Source organism: Urocampus carinirostris, chromosome 19 (assembly GCF_059441175.1).
Source record: "Urocampus carinirostris isolate Australia breed hairy pipefish chromosome 19, RoL_Ucar_1.0, whole genome shotgun sequence".
In the NCBI taxonomy this organism is placed as follows: Eukaryota; Metazoa; Chordata; class Actinopteri; order Syngnathiformes; family Syngnathidae; genus Urocampus; species Urocampus carinirostris.
In genome coordinates this window covers 6278905-6299522 of record NC_142367.1, presented here as the reverse complement: position 1 = coordinate 6299522, position 20618 = coordinate 6278905, and the positions used below count along the sequence as shown (strand labels likewise).

Sequence of the window (20618 nt, the reverse complement as noted above, 5' to 3'; positions counted from 1 at the left end):
ATTGAACGTTGCCTATAGATCCTAAAGTTTCAATGAGCCCAGGGGAGCCCAATCAGTCAATCCGTTTCATTGCGCCCTCTGGGTGGCGTTGTTGTGCTGGAACCTCATACAGTACTCACAAAATCTGCACCTTCAATTCAATTAGCAAAAAAATTATAACACCACCAGAATAAAATCAGATCAGAATGCAGCTCAAAAATTCAAAGGCCTTTATTAGCAAAGTAAATCTCTGGACACAAAAAAAACAATTTTCAGCTGCAATTTTCTGATCCCATGCCATCGTCAGTCTGTCACTGCGCCTGCCTTTCACCTGAGGTCCAAGACAGCGATTTCGGCATCAGTTGTGTGCACGTGCGAGCAAACCTGCAGGAAAACACCGAGCTCGAACAACCGGGACACATGATCCGGGTGCAAATGTTACTACCGTAAAGAGTGGCAGCTCCCTGGAGTGCGGATGGAACCCTCTCAGGCGGCACGCCGACACTTCCGACATGCCCTCGGGCGTCAATTGGAACACGCCCACACTGCCACACAAACACACAACATATTACAAAGGGACTACTCAAGCAGGGTGTCAAACAAATGGCCCGCAGGCCAGATCAGGCCATAAAACCCTTTTGTTGCCGAGAGAAAAGGCATCGATTTAAGAAGTGTTGGGAATAACGCAAAACACAATTATCATCCACAGTACCAAGTACTGTACTGTGTACTGCGTTACTAAAATGTTGTAACTCAACTGTTATAACATGGTGCATTACTCTGCTACGATTTAGAGGCAGCAAACAAATTAAAATGGCCGTTCCTCCTTCGCTTATGAAATCAAATACTACCCACAATCTGACAGCAATACAACACTTCAGGGCTGAAACTAACGAACAAAGAGAAATGAAAAAGCGGTCCAGTGTTTAATTTCAGCTACCACAGTCCCCTTGTGTGGAGTTTGCATGTGCTCCCCATGCTCCACCACCCCTGCGACCCTACTGAAGATAAGCGATGCAGATAATGGATGGATGAGTTACTAAAGTGCTGTCTCAAGCAGAGTTTGAGAACATTTAATTTCTCCCGACTGATATTCTCCCGACCATATAATTAAGTCTAAGCAGTATTTGCAAATATAAAATGAAATCCTGAAATCAGGGGGTAACTGATCAACTAACTAGTAACAGTGACTAATTACTGTTTTTCTGTTTTGCACCGCTAATGAGTGACCTCGTACTCACCAGTCGTGTTTGGGGGCGCAAACAATGGCGATGGCCTCGGCCAACATTAGCTGGTAGGCTGCTTGTGTATGGAGGTCAACGCTGGATAGGAACGCTGATTGTGTGGGGTGAGTCTGCACACATACACCTTCATGTAAATACAGAGGTGAGAGAGGTGATTGCAAGAGTATTTGGCAGAGGTGCAGAGATGATGGATAACAGTGGAATGGTGTGACAGGTAAGTCAGTGGTTATTTGCAGATGACACAGCGCTTGTGGCTGATTCTGAGGAAACATTGAGGAGGTTGGTAATGGAGTTTGGAAGAGAGTGTGATAGGTGTAAGCTATGTGTGAATGTTGGGAAGAGTAAGGTAATGAAGTGTTTACGTGATGGAGTGGGCATGGCGTTAGAAATAAGGTTGCAGGGACAGGTGCTGGAAGTAGTTGAAAGCTTTAGGTACTTGGGTTGTGATGTGGCTGCAGTTGGTGGAATGGAGTGCGAGGTATTGCACAGAGTGAATCAAGGAAGCAAGGTTTTGGGTGCTCAAAGGAGAGTGATGAGCATAAAGAGTATGAGTATGGATGTTAAGAGGGGACTGTATGAGAGTGTGATTGTGACAACCGTGTTGTAGGGTGCAGACTTGGAGACTGAACGCAGATTTGAGAAGGAAATTAAATATTTTTGAGATGAAGTGTTTGAGGAGTATGTTAGGAGTGACAAGATTGGATCGATTGAGAAATGAAAGTGTGAGAGACAGAACTGGAATAGTAGTGGAACTGAGCAATGTGTGGATAAGAGAGTACTCGGCTGGTTCGGACACATGGAGAGGATGGGTGAGGAGCGAATGTTGAAGAGGATCTATAGATAGATAGATAGATAGATACTATATTCATCCCCACAGGGAAATTCACATTTCCAGCAGTATCCCTGTGCTGAGAAAAATACAATAATAAAGCAAAAAGAGCAGAAGTCAATGGAAGGAGACCAAGAGGAAGGCTGCGATTGACGTGGATGGATGGTGTTATGAGTGCACTGCAGGAAAGAGGTCTAAATCTAGTGGAAGCTAGAGCTCTTGTTGGTGATAGGAATGAGTGGAGAGGTGTTGTAAAAGGATAGTGGGATGTTTGGACACGTTCTAAGGGATGGGCAGGGCACCCGTATGATGCGGCAGGGGTAAACCAGTGAAAGCTGCTGGGCCCTGCTGTTGAACAGAAGGATGTGTTGTGTCACCCTGACCCGAGTGACATGGCCGCTTTCTTGTGTCCCGTTTCTTCTGGAGGGACGAAAGCATGACCAACTTAGGTGCAGAGGTGCCTAACTTGTGGGTGTTTGGGTATTTGGGCTGGCCATGGTCCAAAAATGTTTTTGTGTGTTTTTTGCTATTTTCTTCCCTTTTCTATTTTCTTTGTTATTGTATGTGTTTGTCTTGCTGTCGGTCACCCCTCTTGAGGGATATGACCAAGGTAGACAGACAGACAGACATATAGATAGATAGATAGATAGATAGATAGATAGATAAGCTCAAGCTTCCATGCCTTGTCTTTTGCATGCACAGAACAGGATACATAGCGATGGGTGGTTATTCTGCCTGGGGGGGTACCCTCTATAGCCGCAGGTCCAAAGATACTTGTATGATGGACCACACACACCACAAACAATTAGTTTTCACAATGAATACCCATGAAAATTACTTTTATTATAATAGATACAGGGCAGTGGTTACCGCGTGTGCAGCGCAGTTCTGAGGTCATGAGATTGAACCTTTCTGTGTGGAGTTTGCATGTTTTCCCCATGCTTGCGTGGGTTCACTCCAGGCACTCCGGTTTCCTCCCACGTTCCAAAAACATGCAGCTCAGGTTAATAGGCCAGTCCAAATTTTCCCTAGGTGTGAATGAGCAAGTGAGTTGTCTGTCTCTGTGTGCCCTGCAACTGGCTGGCAACCAGTTCAGGGTGTACCCTGCCCACTCCTCGAAGAAAGCTAGAATAGGCTCCAGCACCTCTGCGACCCTACTGAGGATAAGCGCTGCAGATAATGGATGGATGGATAATAAAAAATATTTTTATATTATGCTGATGATAATCATGATGGTGAAAATAGTGATGTGACTGTGCATCCACAGCTCTATGCCCTTACCATACCTGTCAACCTGTGCGTTTTTGCCGTACAAAGTACGTTTATTATGCATTTTGAGACGTGTAAGACGTACAAGAAAATCTGTACGGAAAAATGCAAATTTGTCAATTATGGGTACCATCCGGTATACACAGACTATCACGAAACGGCAAATCAATCAAGTCAAACGAGTTTGCCACGGTAACCTCTATCTCTGTATCGTTTTTTTTCGTTGCAAATGAAGCGAGCGTTTGATGGTACTGTGCTTATGCGTCAGCCCCTGTAGTGCCTTATTTCGACTGCCCTGCAAAATCACCCCCCCCCCCTCGCGTGAACGTGCATTCTGCTGCGCTTCTGACAATAGCGATCGTATTCCATACAACAAGTTTATTAAAACAATAAAGCTATTGTCGGAAGCGCAGCAGAATGCGCTTCACGCGAGCGGGGGAGGATTTTGCAGGCGGGTCGAAATTAGGCACTACACCAGAAGACTCCACAACAGTTGCAGAAGTGATGTTTTGCCATTTTATCGCAGAGCACAACATACCTCAAACAGTTGCAGATCACTTCACAAGGCTTGTGAAAAACATGTTTCCCAGTCACAAGGCTGCAAAGGTTTGTATTTTCTGTCCCTGTTAAATAGTCTATTTGCAATTTAAAATACAAGCATCAATGGTTGATATTGTGATTTGGTTTACAAAATAGAAATGCCAACTGTTTTTTTTCTTCCCCAAAAATATCTTTATCTACAAATTTAAATGTATAGTATTATTAATGAATATTTTAGTTACGCTGATAGCAATTGTTCCAGATTTTATTTTTATTTTTTTTATTTTATTATTAAGAATATGTACAGAATGCTATAACAAAACACATGTACAATATAACATGTTAAACTACATAAATAAAAACGTTTGAAAAAAAAATATGGTGTAAGATTTTTTTGTATTTTGTAAGGGAAAATACTAGTTTGTAAGGGCATGGAACCGTGTAGGTTGACAGGTATGATATATATATATAGTTATGAGGTGTTTGTTACTTGTAAATACACGAGAGATTTAGCTGTAAGACACAATTATTAAGGAAGTCTGGGTGTAAGATTAAATAAGCATATGCTTCTTCCTATTCCTCGTCGGACGTATACGTTAACCTAACTTTTGTCTTGTCTTTTTGGACTTCTTGTTTAGTTTTTATCATGTTCGATATAAAGTTTCATTCATTCATTCATTCAAGAAAACATCGTTTGATGGCACACACACACAGGTCAAAAGCCAGTCAGGCAAAATGGACAGCTTTCAAGCTTCATACATGAATCCATCCCAGTGTGAGCAGCTGGTTTTGGTCCTGGAAGCTGAACAGTTCCTCTACGTTTTCCATGGCGCAGAAGTCCGGCCCGGTCGACTGCTTGGGGACCACCACATGTGTCACGGCCAGGTCCTCACCTTGCTGGAAAACAGACAGAAAAGGTCAGGTCCACAGCTTTCTATAGAAGATTAGATAGGACGCACTAGGGATACACTCAACGCTGTTCCAAAAAGCTGGACTAACCTTTTCTAGGTAAAAACGTGTACTTTTTTCATGATTAAATCTTGTTGAGGGATTCAGTAACTCCAGTCCCTCTTGGTGGCTTACATTGCTTCAATGTGTTTAAAAATAAGGCTGTAGATTTACTAAGTGGAAGTACAAGAAAAAATATTGTAAAACAGTACACTTTAAGCTGCGACCCTACTGAGGATAAGCGGTGCAGATAATGAGATGAGATGAGTCCTCTTTAAGGGTTTCGAGAAATGTTTTATAATTTTAACCCTTTATGTGGCAAGTGCCTGTACTGTATATGGTCACTTAAGTAGACATCCCAACTTTCTTTAACTTCGTGTTTTTTCATTTTAAAATACTTTTATATATATATATAGGATTTTTTAAGCCAGGACTGGCTATTTACAGTATTTAACCTTAATTTGCAGAATAAAACTAAAACTTTGTTAAAAAAAGTTATTCAAGTGCTAAATTTGTCCTGATTACCGATGTGAATCGCCTGTGCCCGCTCATTTGGCGCCAACCGCTACGGGCTCTGATTGGCTCCCTGTCCCTGTTTTAACCCAGTCCTGTCACTCTCCTGTTGTCAGTCCGTCTGCGAACCTCTGTTGATACAAGGTAAGCCTTTTTTTGACCTTGACTCCCGCTTGTCCCGTTATTGCTCCCATTTGTATCCGGCTACGACCCATTTTTGATCCCGACTACGTCTATTCTCCCGTCCTGGCTTACGACTCGTTTCCGATCCCGACCATGTTTTTCTCTCCCTGTCCCGGCTACCGACCTGTTTTTCCGTCCCTGACACCGCCATCGCTCGCAATGGAAGATCCTCTTCGGTATTCGGATCATAATCTGAGTGTGAGAGCGTCTTGCTTCCCGTGTCCAGCGAACACCGGATCGTGGGCGCAACCCTTCCTCTTTCTTTCAATAAAGCTGGTGGTAAACATTACGCAATTAGGTCGTGATTCCGTTCTGGTCGTGACAAAAATATCCTCTTAACACTGATTAGGAAATGTTAACAGTTTTTTTCAAGTGTTTCATATAAAGTGTTAAAATTTCAATGCAGTCGTTTGTAACTTGTATCATTGTTCATAAATTGTTTTAATAAATTGTGTGTTTGTGATTTTAAAAAAACATTTTTTAATTAATTTTCCGAGGCAGCCGCCAGTCTTGACGTTGACAAAATGTTAGGTGATGAAAATCAGTTGTAAAATGAGCAAGTTATGATTTATTTTTATTGCCTTAACAGGAGACGTTGACCTGACTAATATGGCCACCACGTCGGCACGCTAATTGGCATGCCGCTACAGCAGGCTGACGTATCTAGTCTTCTGTACACAGGATTCCAACAGCTTAAGGAAGTTAAATTCGAAGACTTTTAAAGACTTTTTTAAATGCCTTTTGAAATCAGATTTAAGAACAAGTTGACAAAAAAAAACAAAATTGAGAAAATAAATAGATTAAAAAAAAAACACCAAATGAATAAGATAAATTTTCAAACAAAAGTTTGTTTTCTTTTATTTTATTTGATCCAGTTAAAAAAATTCCATCTGAGATAGCACCCTCCAAAGTTTTAAACATGGAAAAAAAAAATAGAAATTATGCTTACAGGACTTCATGGATCCTCAGTCAAAACTGGCAGATAACTACTAATTCTAAAGAACCTTTATGCTACATTCATGAAGCCTTTTTGTCATGATGGATGAAAAATGACTTTTTGGTCCAAGGTACTTTTTTTCGAAAAACGTAACACTGCCATATTCATTGCCAATTTTGAGTGTAGAATCATAAAAAAAAACATGCTTGGAATAAAAAATCTTTGTACTCCCTGGATGTGGACAAGTGATACATTTTACAAAATCTTTGGGTATAGATTTTTAAAACTTTGGAAATTTGGATTGTGTCATGATTACTGATTACATGCACCTGTGCCAGCTGCTGCTGGCTACCTGATTGGTTCTCCGTCCTACTTAAGCTCGGTCCTTTCACTCGCCTGTTGTCAGTCGGTCAGCGAATTTCTGTTTCAACAAGGCAAGCACTTTGACTCTGACTCCTGTCGGTCCCGCTATTTTCACCCGATTTCCACCCGTCTGTTCCTGATTTTCCCGTTTGTCGTCGCTGGAGGACCTGTTTTTTGACCCCGACCACGTTTTGATCTCCCGTACCGGCTTACGACTTGTTTTTTTTATCTCAACCATGTTTTGCTCTCCTGTCCCTGCTATCGACCTATTTTTCCGTCTAATTACGCTACGATCTCCCGCTCCAGAAGATCCACTTCCGCATTTGTAACACACTCCGATCTCGTGAGCGGCTTGCTTCCCTCGTCCAGCGAGCATCGGATAGCTGGCGCTGATTTTTCTACATCTCAATAAACTTTTGGTTTCGACAGATTAGAGACATTTGAATGCCAATTAAGGCCTTATTTTTAGAATAATGAATTCAATGCCTTTTAAGACTTTTCAAGGATTGGCGGGAACCCTGGTATATATCTGGTCAGGTCCTGCAGCAATACCGACACCACTCCTGGCACCACTCACCAGTTGGCCGCACAGCACGCCGCAGGTCTCCACTCCGCGTGCTGAATTGCTGTCAGCCAACCTCAGGAAGCGAGTCGTCAGTGTCCGAGGCAGAAGCGTCCGGCGCAGATGTGCCACCCCAAAACCTGCCAAGCATGACAAACACTCAAGATTTGCACCAAATATGGTGGATTAGTCAGGTCCGATACCGATTATTGGTGTTACGTTTTCTTACTTTGAAGAGCAGCTAAAATGCCAGGAAGCGGCCAGCCCACCGCCAGCAGCAGCAGAGCCACAGGTAGCCTAGCTTAGCTCAAAGCACCATGAGGGAGGAGGAAGTATTATCAGGTGAATCTAAAAGCCCTAAGCTGGCCAGAAATTTGAAATAAGGATGGACTGATATGAGATTTACAGGGCCGATACTGATTTTTAATATTAAGAGGCCGATATTTGGAGAGGATGGTCATTTGCTGTAAAAGCTTATAAATTGGTGTAATACGGTTTAATATTGCAAAAAAAAACTATTTGTTATAAATTCAATTAAAACTTAAACATTTGTCTGAAACCTTTTACAATAAATAAATTGGAACTTCAACACAACAAACATAACTAATCTTTCACTCAAACCAAAAAACAACAGTGCAGGAAATACAATTAGGCTTGGCGGAGACTCGTATAAGGGTACACACGAACTTATTAAAAAGCTCCCGGATTATTTATTTTTTTACAATACATAAATTAAAATGTCAATACAACTAACATGACTTGAAAGAACTTAAACCGAAAAGTTAATCGAAATTTCAACAGAGTTTGTGAATTGATAAGTGTGGACACCTGATTGACAAACTAATGTTATGGTAACAACTAATCATTTTAGAATGCTTTTTATGCTCTCTCTCTCAATCACAAACACACATGCTTGATTGACGAACTAGTGTAATGATAAGAGCTAATATATCAGTCTCAACCTGAACGTGCGTCCCTAAAACAAGTTAACTAGAGTTTTTACGCTAACTCTTAATCACACAGCTGCTTTTCTACCACTAGCATTATCAGCGATCTGTATTCACAGACATGTCGGGACTCAGGAGTTAGCAGAGCTGCAGCTCTAACGTTATTCTTCCTGCTTCAGTGGCTTCGCCCCCGGTTGCTTATTCAATCAGAAGGTGTGGGGTGGAGAGCGTCCAAGACACAGGGCAGGAAGAGAGGGAGAGAGAGGCTCGGCTGCATTTGAGCCTAAATAATCGGATATCAGCAACTTACTCAGCATGGCTTGAAAGGTGACAGCAGATTGGCCGACAAGAGGAGGCGTAGCGTTGTCATTTGGCACTTCTCCTGGAAATAGGCGCTCTTTCCACATCGTCTGCCGAGAAAGAACAGGCGTGTTGACGTCATTTTTAAGCAGACTTGTTTAATTTTTCCTCAGTTGATGTGTGGCGTATGGAGTCAGGCAGCCAAGAAACGTGGCCACAATTTCAATCATTTACAAGCAATTCACACAAAATTCAGGGACTTTTCAAACTTTGAAAACATATCATTAAATGTTAAGCATTTTTAAAGATTTCAAGCAAGACCGATTACCCGGCAGGCCGATTATCGGTACAGATATTTCGGAATTTGCCGGATATCAGTATCAGTATTTATTCGACAGGCTGGGTATTTAGCCTTAGATGCAGCCGAGCCACTGTCTCACCCTCTGTTTTAGACGGTACCCACACGTACCTTCTGATTGGATTGCAACCAGGGGCAGAGCCACTTAAGCAGAAAAAAATGACGTTAGAGCTGAGTAATTAGCAGCACCTCTGCTAACTCCTGAGTCCCGACATGCCTTTGTATCAAGACCACTGATAATATTGAGTTTTTATAAATTCCGTAGTGGAAAAGCGTGAGTGTGATTGAAAGATAGCTTAAAAAGTGTAGTTAACTTGTTTCAGAAATGTACGTTCACACGTAGATATATATTAGGTCTTATCATAACATGAATTAGTCAGTCAAGCATGTGTGTTTGTGATTGAGAAAGAGAGCATAACAACCAAGCTCAAGTGGAAGGCTGAGTGATTAGCTGTTACCATAACATTGGTCTGTCAATCTTGCTCTAAAACAGGGGTGCCCCCAATTTTTTAATGACAAACTCTGTTGAAATTTCGATGCAGTTTTTGTTTTAGGTTAAGTTAAGTCTTGTTGGTTGTATTGAGATTTTTATTGATTTATTCTAATAAAAATTAGGGAGCTATTTAAGTTTTCAAGTACCTTTATACAAGAGACTGCTTAGCCTAATTTCATTTCTTGCACTGTTTGTTTGTGGTTTATGTGAAAGGTTAGTCGTGTTAGTTGTGTTTAAATTCAAGTGTGTTTACAGTAAAAGGTTTTAGAGAGCTATTGAGTTTTAATTGAATTTATAAAAAATTTCTTTGGAGTTTTTTTTTTCATTATAGAAAAATTCTTACACCAATCTTTAAGCTTTTACACCAAATGAACAACGGTTCCAAATATCGGTTATTGGCCTCCTCTTAATACTAATAATCAGTATCTGCCCTATCCTTATTTTAAATTTCTGGCCAATTAGGGCACCTTATAATCTGGGAAATACGGTAACACTTCCTCCCCCCTCATGGTGCTTTGAGCTATGCCGGGCTACCTGTGGCTCCGCTGCCGCTGGCCGTTGGCCGGCCGCTTCCTGGCACTTGAGCTGCTCTTCGAAGTAAGAAAACTGTTCAGCTTCCAGCTGCGAACGGCGAATGGCCGCCACGCGTTGACGCTCTGCCTCCAGGGAGTCCGACAAGCCTTGCCCGGCTGATGCCTTGCAAAATGACAAAAGGACAAAGCTTTTCTTTAAATACCACAAAATCTGAACTCAAATTCTACAGTCGGTGTCGTCCGCAGACTAGTGGTGGGCGGATTGATCCAAATATTGATACCAAGCAAGTCAATAATCTGATTCATACTATAGTCCTGGGATCCATACTTCTCTCCTCCACCGATTTCCTCAAAGCGCTGCTTCTCTATTGAGATATCGCAGCCCTTCTCTCTCTCACCTACCGCCCGTGGCCTCAGAGTTTATGCCTGAGTGTGTAGCTGACTGACATCTGTCCCTACCTGACCTGCTGCTGCATCCTACCTGCCAGGCAGGAAAGAGGGCCAAATCTATGTGCTCTCCCCTACCGGAAGCCAAAAAAAACAGAGGAAAAACCGAAGTGCAGCATCGTGCAGATTTCTTTTTTCAATTACAGAAAAGGACTATGCCAGGTGTCATTTGTATGGTTAACTGGCCTGTGATTATTGCAACACCACACATTTACATAAGCACATGATAGAAAGCTCACTCGGCAGAGAGCAACAGGCTGCAAGTAAAATGTAAACATGTTCCTGAACACACCCCAGTAAATCTGTTGTCACGATGGCAAAAGATCAAATGAAAAACAATGCAAACACATTTGACTCTAGTTTACAAAATTCTCAAAACGCGTTTTGAGCATTTTACACATCAGGTTTCCAAACAATCAAAAATTATGACTTACAATTAAATTCAATGGTAGGAGAATATAGGGTTTTCCATGTTCTGTCCCTAACAAGCCATTTGAACATAATTTACGGGATGCGCTCCAAAAGAAAGGAGTACTCGCACCTGCACTTGAAAGATGTGGGCACGTTCCTTCTCGTACTTTTCCTCTAGCCGTCTGCGCAGCTCGTCTTTCCGGGAAAACGCGACTTTCTGGAGTTTCTGCACAGATATCAAGCTGCCAATCAGAGGGAACTGTACATCTAGTCCAGGGGTCTCAAACTCAATTTAACTGGAGACTCTTGACACAGAGTCTGGATGAGGCTGGGCTGCATCACATATTTCACAAGAAAAGCTCGGATAAAAAAAATGTATGGTCTCAAATATCGTTATTTTCAACACAAAATAAGATTGAAAAAAACAAACATATTAAAAATTAACTAATTCAGTGCCATAACGTATAAATACAGTACATTTACAGAAGCATTGTCCGAATGCCAAAACTTAAGTACCGTATTTTCCGCACTATAAGGCGCACCTAAAATCTTTTTTTTTTTTAAAGCTGACTATGCGCCTTATAATCCGGTGCACCTTATACATGGATCAATATTGAGTTGCGAGACCTTGCAACTAAGAGAAGCAGCCACCGACTCAATTTTTCGCGTAGAAGAAGTGCCCTGTGCATACTGGGAAACATTAGACAACGCTTCTCTTTTATTTGTGCGTTTGTATAAAGACCCTGAAATGGCTCCTATTAAGAGACACGCTTATAACGCAGAGTTTAAACTCAAGGCAATCAGTCACGCAGTAGAACACGGAAATAGAGCAGCAGCAAGACAGCTTAACATTAATGAATCGATGTTGCGGAAGTGGAAGAAGCATGAGGATGAGCTGTTTACGTTTTATATTTAACAGTTATTATGTTATTGCTTTATTGTTATTGTTTTGCACTTGTTATTGTTTTTGCACATTACGAGTGTCACTATATTGCGATTGCACTAACGTTTAATTTACCATAACAGTATTAGACGTTTTTTTTGCGTGTTGACTAAATGGAGGAAAAGTAAAATGTTTTGCCTTGCTGTTGTGCAAAGATGTTAAAGATGGGTCACGAAAATGCTTGACCTCAGAGAAAATAATAAAACAGCTGTTTATTCATTTTGGGAGCTAATGGAGTTGTGGAAAGCTTGTTTTTTATCTATTAATAAAGTTTGACTGACCTATCTGAGTGTTTTGTTGACATTCCCTTTAGCGCGGCACCATCTAATGGTTGCATAACGTAACTACATCCTCTATTGTAGCCATGTCAAGTCAAGTCACATTTATTTATATGGCCCTTAATCACAAAAATGTCTCGAAGGACTGCACAGGATTACAATTACAAAATTGCACAATTACCTGATCTTAAACCAGCATGTACTTATAGCACCTTATAATGCGGTGCGCCTTATGTATGGAAAAAGTTTTAAAATATATCATTCATTGAAGGTGCGCCTTATAACACGGTGCGCCTTATAGTGCGGAAAGTACGGTACATTTGTTTTTTGTTTTTGTTTTTTTAAACTAGTATAAAGGGTTTGGTGCAGCTTATCAGTGAGTATCAAGCCTTTGGGAATTATTTTAATATGAAAAAAAGCCGCCATCAAATGGCAGGAGTGGCTTAGATCAGATCTTTGTCCACACTCGCTAGTGTTTCTTCCTGTATCCAGCAATTGAAGTGTGTTGGCGGCCCCGCATGGCGAGAAGGTAGAGAAGCAGTGTGTGAGAGTAGAGACAGTGAACGCTTTGAGCTTTATTCTCTCTAAAAAGATGACAAGTCCTATCATCACTTTTACGGCGGAGAGGGGTGACGTTTTGTGCACGTCTGCAAGAACACAATAGCCTTGGTGACTTCATTTAAAAACGTAGTGTATTGAGTCAGACTGCCATGAAACATGGCAATTGCCACAGTTTCAAGCATTTTCAAGGATGTCACCCAAAATTCCAGAATTTTTCTGACGTTGAAAACACAACATTTAAATTCAAGCATTTTCAAAAATTTCAAGGATTTACAGCACCTGTACGAAACCCTGCCTGGTCTAGTAGGTGACACACCTCTGCCTACCTTCATAATGACGAGCTTTTCTGGAACACGACACTCCTGATAGTCCTTGTGGGTCGGAAGCTTCTCCACAAACAACCTACAATGCACAAGAAATGACAATGATAGAGATGACATAAAAAAGGCGTATCTCAATGTCACACTTTTTTTACTCACAGTACCCGAAAAGAATGTTTAAGAATAGAGGAAACAGAAAGTCAAACTGAAAGATTTAAAGGTGCAAAAAAGCACGAGGGAAAAAGCTAATGGTGCATCTGATGATGAACTGGACTTTAAAGTATATTAAATAAATACATTGTAAATTTTCTGTTGGTATTGTGTTCATGGTTTACGCTGTCAATGAATTAAAGTTGCAATTATTCAACAACGTTTGTTACGTTTATGAGTTTGAGCTGAGAAAAACTAAAAGTTTCATACCAATCTTAATTTAGAAATTAGGGGTGAGAATTCTACAGGAGTCTGCGATATACATGAATAAATACGGTTCATTCAGTGGTCAACTGCAAAGTTTGTAACAAAAAAACGTACTTTTGAAATCGAACACATTTACAACTGATGTTTGTCGTTTTTAACTGTATGCATTTAATTTCAAATATATTTGTCAGGCATAGTCTGGCATGACGCTCGAGCTCTTTTATTGCAAAATCTACAGTAAATAAATGTACAATGCATCGATACCCTATTGGCTTGAATGTTACTTGAGTCTTACTGAGGCGAGTCAGACTCCGTTTCGTTCAACCGTCCGACATCTCTTTAAATGCTCCTGTGTGATTGTGTCTACTGTCTACTGTTTGTAGACCACTTTATGGGCAAATTCAAGCACTTTTTAAGTCCTCTCAAGGCCAATTTTCCAGTATCATTAAAAGAAGAAATCCAGTGCAGATCAAAATAACAGAAGCCTATACTTTTGTTTCAAACCCATAACTCTATCCCCAACCTTATTTCAGAACCCTAAAATCAATTTAAAACCCTAACTTACAGCCTAAACCCTAGCTCTTAACCCTAGCACAAGACCTAACGCTAGACCTAACCCTGTTTCTAATCGTAACGTATTTTGAAACCCTACATTCGGTTTTGAACCCTAATATGGACCACAAACTCTAGTTCCTAACCCTATACTTACACCTAACTCTAGCTATCAAACAAGCCCCAACCCTATTTGAGACCCTAAATTCAGTTTAATACCCTAATAAGGACTCTGAACCTTAATTTCTAACTTTAGCCCTAATCCTATTTCGAAACTATAAAACAAGTTTAAAACCCATATTTGAACATCTAACCTGAGAAACACTGCAACAATTTCAAGCATTTACATCTAAAATTAAAGAACTTTCCAAACCTTGAAAACACAACATTAAAATTCAAGCATTGTCAAGGATTTTAAGCAACCGTAGAAACCCTGCGCCATGATATACGGTCTGCTTTGCAAACTTTGCCAGTATAGTTTTTCCGCATTATAAGGCGAACTCCTAAAAATTAGTCTTCTGTCATATATTTTTATATACCACATAAGGCGCATCGAACTATAAGGATATGGAAATAAAACAACAGTATTAGCTACCATATTTAAACCGTTGCTTACGATATATATTAGTACAATAATTGATCTGTCGAAAAATAAATTAAATTAAATTAAAGCCACTCCTGTCATCTTATGATGATTTTATATACTGAATACATTCCCAGAGGCTTGCTACTTTCTGATGAGCTGCGTCAAACCGTTTATAATAGCTTTCTAAAAAAACAACACAAACATATTTTTATGTTTTAGCACTGCGAGACAATGATTCTGAAAACGTATTTAAACGTTATGGAACTGAAAGAGTTAAGGACTTTTTTGACAACGTGGACTGGAGGTTAGATCTTAAGCCCGAGCATGAACCTGACTTGAGTCCGACCTGAAATTTGGGTCTGGTCGACTTATTAGCTCAGGTTTGGGCAGGGCTTCTCTCTCGCTGACTTTCTTTGAATTAGTCTTCCCTCATTGTTCTTAGTTTATTTTTCTTTGTGGTGGATTCATGTGCGCGATTGATTCCGTCCCCCTTTCGCGCTTGGTTGAGCACTCAGCGGAGTTAAACCTGGATCATTTTAAAAAAGTCAGCGAGAGGGAAGCCCTCCTCCTCCTCAGCAAAAATTAAAATAAAAAGTCCTCACAGATAAAATATGAAAATTCAGGTTTGCTTTGGGATTGGTCCCTTCAATTCAAGTGAATTTGTTGGGCTCTGGCTGAGTCAGGCTTCAATACCCGCTTTGGATTTTTTAAGTCCGATCTTACCTCTAACGCGGTTGAAGCTCTACTCACGTGATGAAGCGTGTGTAGAGCACAAAAGCGTTCTCCAGGCTGCCACGCCGCAAATAGACGTCGGCCACGCGTTCCATCTCCAGGCCGGCGCGGAAGTAGCAACGGGGCTCCACGCCGTGGTTGATGTCCACGCTGGCGGCCATCTTGGACAAGGCCCGCACGCGCTCGGCAGCGCTCAGCGACGCGTCTCGGTAGTCGGCTTCGCGGCACAATTTCTTCTGCGGGCAACACAAGAGCGACAAAGTATATATTTTTAAAGCACATCAGACAAAGGAGAAGAAACACACAGAGAAAAAAATCTATGGATTATTGGTGTATCCGTCTTTCCCATACCATATAGTTTCTGGCAGGCCGCCCGGTTTAAATTAGTCCCGCCAGAGTCTCATAAACTTGTATTATAAAAAATTGTAATTCCTTCAATCATTCCTTCTTCACACCGCTTATCCTCACTGGGGTCACTGTGTAAGAACTATAATAATATTTTCAAATATATATAAAATTGCGAAGTGAATCAAAATAGACCTAAGATTTATGGCCCGAGCCCGAACCCGAACCCGAGGCAATTTCGGGCCGGGTCGGGCCTGAAATGTCAGTCATACGGTCGGGTCGGGTCGGGTTCGGTCCTGCTTTTTTTTTTTTTTTTTTAAATTAATTAATAATTATGAATATATGTTCATTAAAAATATATACTCAAACTATGTATGGATACTAGACCAAGGAATACTTGTTATAAAATAAATAATTTGGATAAAACGGAGAAGGAGCTGTAATTGCTTTTAACGGAGCCAGAGCATGCTCTGCTCTGTGCACGTGACGTGACGTGAATGCTGTCCTCTTAATAATCTTCCCCTCCGCAAATTCGCGTGATTTTGGCCTGGTATCCCCGATATGGAGTCGGACCAACAAGAAGTTAAGGATAAACTCAAGAGAGGAGAACTGACGAGGAAAACGCACTCTGGTAAGAGTGAAGTGTGGAGCAATTTCAAATTGTCGGAAGCGTACATTGACGTTGGTGACATTTTCATCCGCGTTAAAAAACGCAATTTGCAGAATAAAATCACGCTTTATTGTTTAAATAAACGCGTTATATAGACTAGGATCTCCCAATTATTATAATTAGCTCGCTTTATTGTTTTAATAAGCGTTTTATATAGAATACGATCAGGGGGGGGGGGGGAATTTGCATAGGAGTCGGAAAAGGGCACAACACGTCAACACCCCCTCAATGAAAGTGCTGCGCTAAAATCTTAAGGACGTACTACTACTGCTGCTGTGGATTATGGCCCAATGATCAAGTCGTCAAAATGACGGACGCCCTTAAATGTTTTCGCTACCTCAAAAAAAAAAACCCGTCAATGACAGATTGTCGCTTAATGTAACATCTGCAGTGCAGACACAGAAATATAAAAGATGTAAATGTTTATACAGTTTTATTTAACTTAGGCCTAGATGTTGTAACAAAAGGCAGAGTTTAATTTGTTATCATAAATCACCCCTCCTTATAAATAAAATATGTAATTTCGGGCCCCTTTCGGGCCGGGCCAGCAAATCCAGTTAATTAGTCGGGCTCGGTCCGGGTCGGGTTTAATACCCCTCGGGCCTGCGTCGGGCTCGGGTGCTTTTTTTTGGCCCAATCTTACCTCTAAATCAAAATAACTTTGAGGGATTGTCACGGTTGTCCATGGTGCCCAATTGGCCTATTTAAGCTCAGTGCTCTCACTCCCCCTTTGTCAGTCTGTCAACGAACCTCTGCACCCGCAAGGCGTGTGTTTTGACTCTGTCTGGTTTCCTGCTTATGTATCCTGTCTGGTATCGTTCCCGTCTATCTTGTCGTGCTTGTTTTCGGACTCCAGTCTCCAGTGTCTGGTATCGATTTCATCTGTCTCGCCCTGTCTGTTACCTTGCTAAAATCTCCAGTACAGGGTTTCGTCCCCTTCTATCTCGTCCTGTGTGATATCGTTCTCCAGTCTCCTGTGTGTGGTATTGTCTCCGTCTGTCTCGTCCTGCTTGTTTTTGGACTCCAGTCTCCAGTGCCTGATATCAATCCTGTCTGTCCCGTTCTGTCAGGTATCGACCCCATCTGTCCGATATCTGCTCGTGCAATTAATATCGATCTCGTCGGCCTCTGGCTTCCTGTCGTTTTAAGCCAGACTGCTGCCTTACGTCTTCAGCCCAACGATCGCCGAATCACTGGCGTTTTAGTTTAACGTGCATGACTGCCCCATTTCCCGTAAAAAGAAAAAGCTTGTGTGAGAAACGTCTGGTTCCTCCTCCTCTCTCTGTTCTTGACAGATATATAAGTATAAATATGATCACAAACGTCATGGTGTGTAACTGTAACTATATGTTGATCACACTGCCCATCTCTCAGCAAACACTCAGTGTATGCATGGGTGTGTTACTGTCAGGCACACTTTCAGATACTCTTTCTACCTGTCCTGCTGCTGCATACTGCCTGCCAGGCATAAGACAGGGCCAAATCCCTTTGCTCGCCCCAACCAGAAGCTAAAATGATGAATAAAAAGAAGGAGCAGCGCATTGTTAATTGTTTTCAAATGCAGGAAATTACAATGCTAGGTGTAATTTGCATACGTGTCAGCCTATACATTTCCCCCGTATTTTATACGTTTTTTGATCATTACAAATGCTGTATAACCATTTTTAAGCAAATTGAAATAAGTAAATAAATAAACCTTTTTAATTGATCTCATTTTGTTCATTTGGTTCTAATTCAGATGGTCTAGGTCACTGGTAGCAGACAGCAATGTCATCGTAGATTGCTAATGTTCTCGCCATACACTAGCAGATTTTACTTCGTATAATAAGCAACACTAGATTTACTGTACTGTAATATTCCGACTTTAAGCCGAGACTTTTTTCCCAAGCTTTCAACCCTGCAGCTTATGTAACGATGCGGCTAATATATGCATTTTTTTCTAACCGCCACCAGGGGCGCCAGAGCAGTACAGGTAAGAGTGAGATAGGTGGAATATATGTGTCGAGAAAGACGCAAATTTAATGTAACTTCGCTCTTTGTGCATGAATAAAACTAGCATCAACAAACCCTCATCATAAATCAGAAAGGGGAGGGCTAACTACCATATTAGGAAGAACTTTACGAGTCTGTTTAGTTGTAAACTGAAAAAATGTGGCAAAACAAACGTGATTACAAGAGGCAACATAGTACAAAGCAGGATTTTTATTTATCTGTCGGCATTGTCGTGTGTTTTGGAGTAAATATATTTTACACGGTTGGAGTCAATGGATTGTTCTTTGTCATGAACCGGAACAGGATCAGGACCCAAATCCGTGACGTTTCTCACACAATCTTTTTATTTTACGGGAAATGGGGAGTCATGCACCTTAGGCAGCAGTCTGGCGTAGAATGACAGGAAGCCTTGGGACGACGAAATCAATACCAATTGCCCGAGCAGATATCGGACAGATGGTATCGATACCGGACAGGACGGGACAGACAGGATTGATATCAAAACAGGATATCGAAAACAGGACAAACTAGACGGGAATGAAACTGGAAACCGATATTAAACAATGGGACAGACAGGATTGATATCAAAGGAGGATATCGAAATTAAACAGGACAAACTAGACGGGAACGAAACTGGGAACCGATATTAAACAGGAAAAAATAAACGGGAACAATACCAACAGGAAACAGGACCGAGTCAAAACCCACGTCTTGCAGGGCAAAGGTTCGTTGACGGACTGACAAAGGAAGAGTAAGAGCAGTGAGCTCAAATAGACGGAAAGCCAATCTGTCAACGAGCCGCAGCTGGTGCCACACGGGGGGGGCTAATTGGGCGCCATGTCAACCATGACATTCTTGATGTAACAAAGCCATTTTTTGCAGACATTTAAAGAAGTTAAAGACGGCCAGGGGACGTAACAGTGAGTTACGCCGCCTTTATACCTTTCCGGTATCTTGTTTCAGACTGATTGTGATGTTTCTGTGATGAGTATATTTGGAAATAGTCATCATATCTCAAATCCCAAGGATTTAAGCTTTCCAATGCTATGTATCATGACTTATTTCAGTGACTAGTGACATTGTATAGAAGTCCTCCTTGGAATGTCAAGGGGTTAAGGTACTGGATATTATTAAAGCTCTTTCTGTGTACCGTCTTTCTTTGTAAATATCTTACGTTTCACTGTGGGCATGTGCGGCTTATAGTCAGGTGCCGCTTATGTAAGTACAAAATATTTTTTCCTTTAAAAAAGTACTGGGTGTGGCTTCTAATTAGGTGCGTCTTATAGTGCAAATTTTACAGTACAGTATGTGGGGAAAGAACTGAGAAAGCTGCTGAAATAATTGTCTGAGCTGTTTAAATGGTGAATAAAATAAACTTGTTCACACCAATTATAATTATTATTATTTGTGTTTATAAGTTTATTATAGCTTCATAAAGGGAGAAATCGGCTCAGGTGGGCAGGTCATTAGAATGATTCTGATGATTTTCTAATGATGCCCATGGAAAGAATAAAGTGGCCCCGGGAAGATGGCAATGATGAAGAGTGTAGTGATGAAGATTGAAATGATTTACCAGAGAGTTTAGAGTAAAGTTTTGCTCCATGGTGCGTGTTTCCACGGCAGGCTCAGCTTGTCTGGCAGGTTTCAGTCATTCAGGCGCTTTTTCATGATGTTTTTCTGCAAGGAAACAAGCGCAATTTCCCATCATCCCCTGCAGCGCCTCGGCATGCATGTGACGTAATACGGGGCAAAATAGTCCAAATGGAAACACGAATGTTGCCTCCTCAACTCCAAGAAATCAACGAGGTGAAAATCGAACTAGGGAAAATAGAAGAATAAAAGAAAAAGAAAACAAAGAGCTAAAGATGCTGTCTACCTTTTGAATTGCACCTGCTAAGCGCGTCCCCGCGCGACTGCTGCGCGTGCACCTGACGAGTCAAGCGAAACCAGAGCGAGTTAGGATAAGCAAAAAAACGAGTTAAGATGACCATAAAACGATCGCGACTTAAGATAACCATAAAACCGGACCGAGTTAGGGTAACCACAAACGGGAACGAGGCCGAAAAGGGAAAACAATGTAGCCGTTGTAAGCTAACGCGCAACGAGAAAACGATTGATGTAAGCGCAGATCGTCTAAGCATACAGAGCGCCCACTCTTTAGAGATGTGAACTTCACGAACGAAACGATTCTCTTAGCCGGCTCTTTGGAGTGAGCGAGGGTGGCCTCCTATCAATAAGGAGCCGGCTCCCTTCGAAACATGCATTCTGTTTCTCTTTTTATTTTCTTTATTTCTCTTGACTATTTCTCCCTTTCCCTGCTTCTTTCTCTGTTTCTTGCTCTCCCTTTCTTTAATTTAGCTTTCTCT

General features: G+C 41.3%; 1 protein-coding gene across 1 annotated transcript; it reads right to left on the bottom strand.

The window, feature by feature from the left end:
• Positions 1-195: 195 nt before the first annotated feature.
• Positions 196-20396, bottom strand: stambpl1 (STAM binding protein-like 1). Its single transcript, XM_088323889.1, has 12 exons — positions 20129-20396; positions 19826-19929; positions 15264-15481; positions 12965-13040; positions 10987-11082; positions 10000-10161; positions 8625-8724; positions 7383-7507; positions 4621-4758; positions 1221-1333; positions 425-524; positions 196-363 (listed from the first exon to the last, which is right to left on the bottom strand). The coding sequence occupies exons 2-12, from the start codon at positions 19853-19855 to the stop codon at positions 307-309; spliced, it is 1215 nt and encodes a 404-aa protein (XP_088180015.1). The 5' UTR covers positions 19856-19929; positions 20129-20396; the 3' UTR covers positions 196-306.
• Positions 20397-20618: the final 222 nt, after the last annotated feature.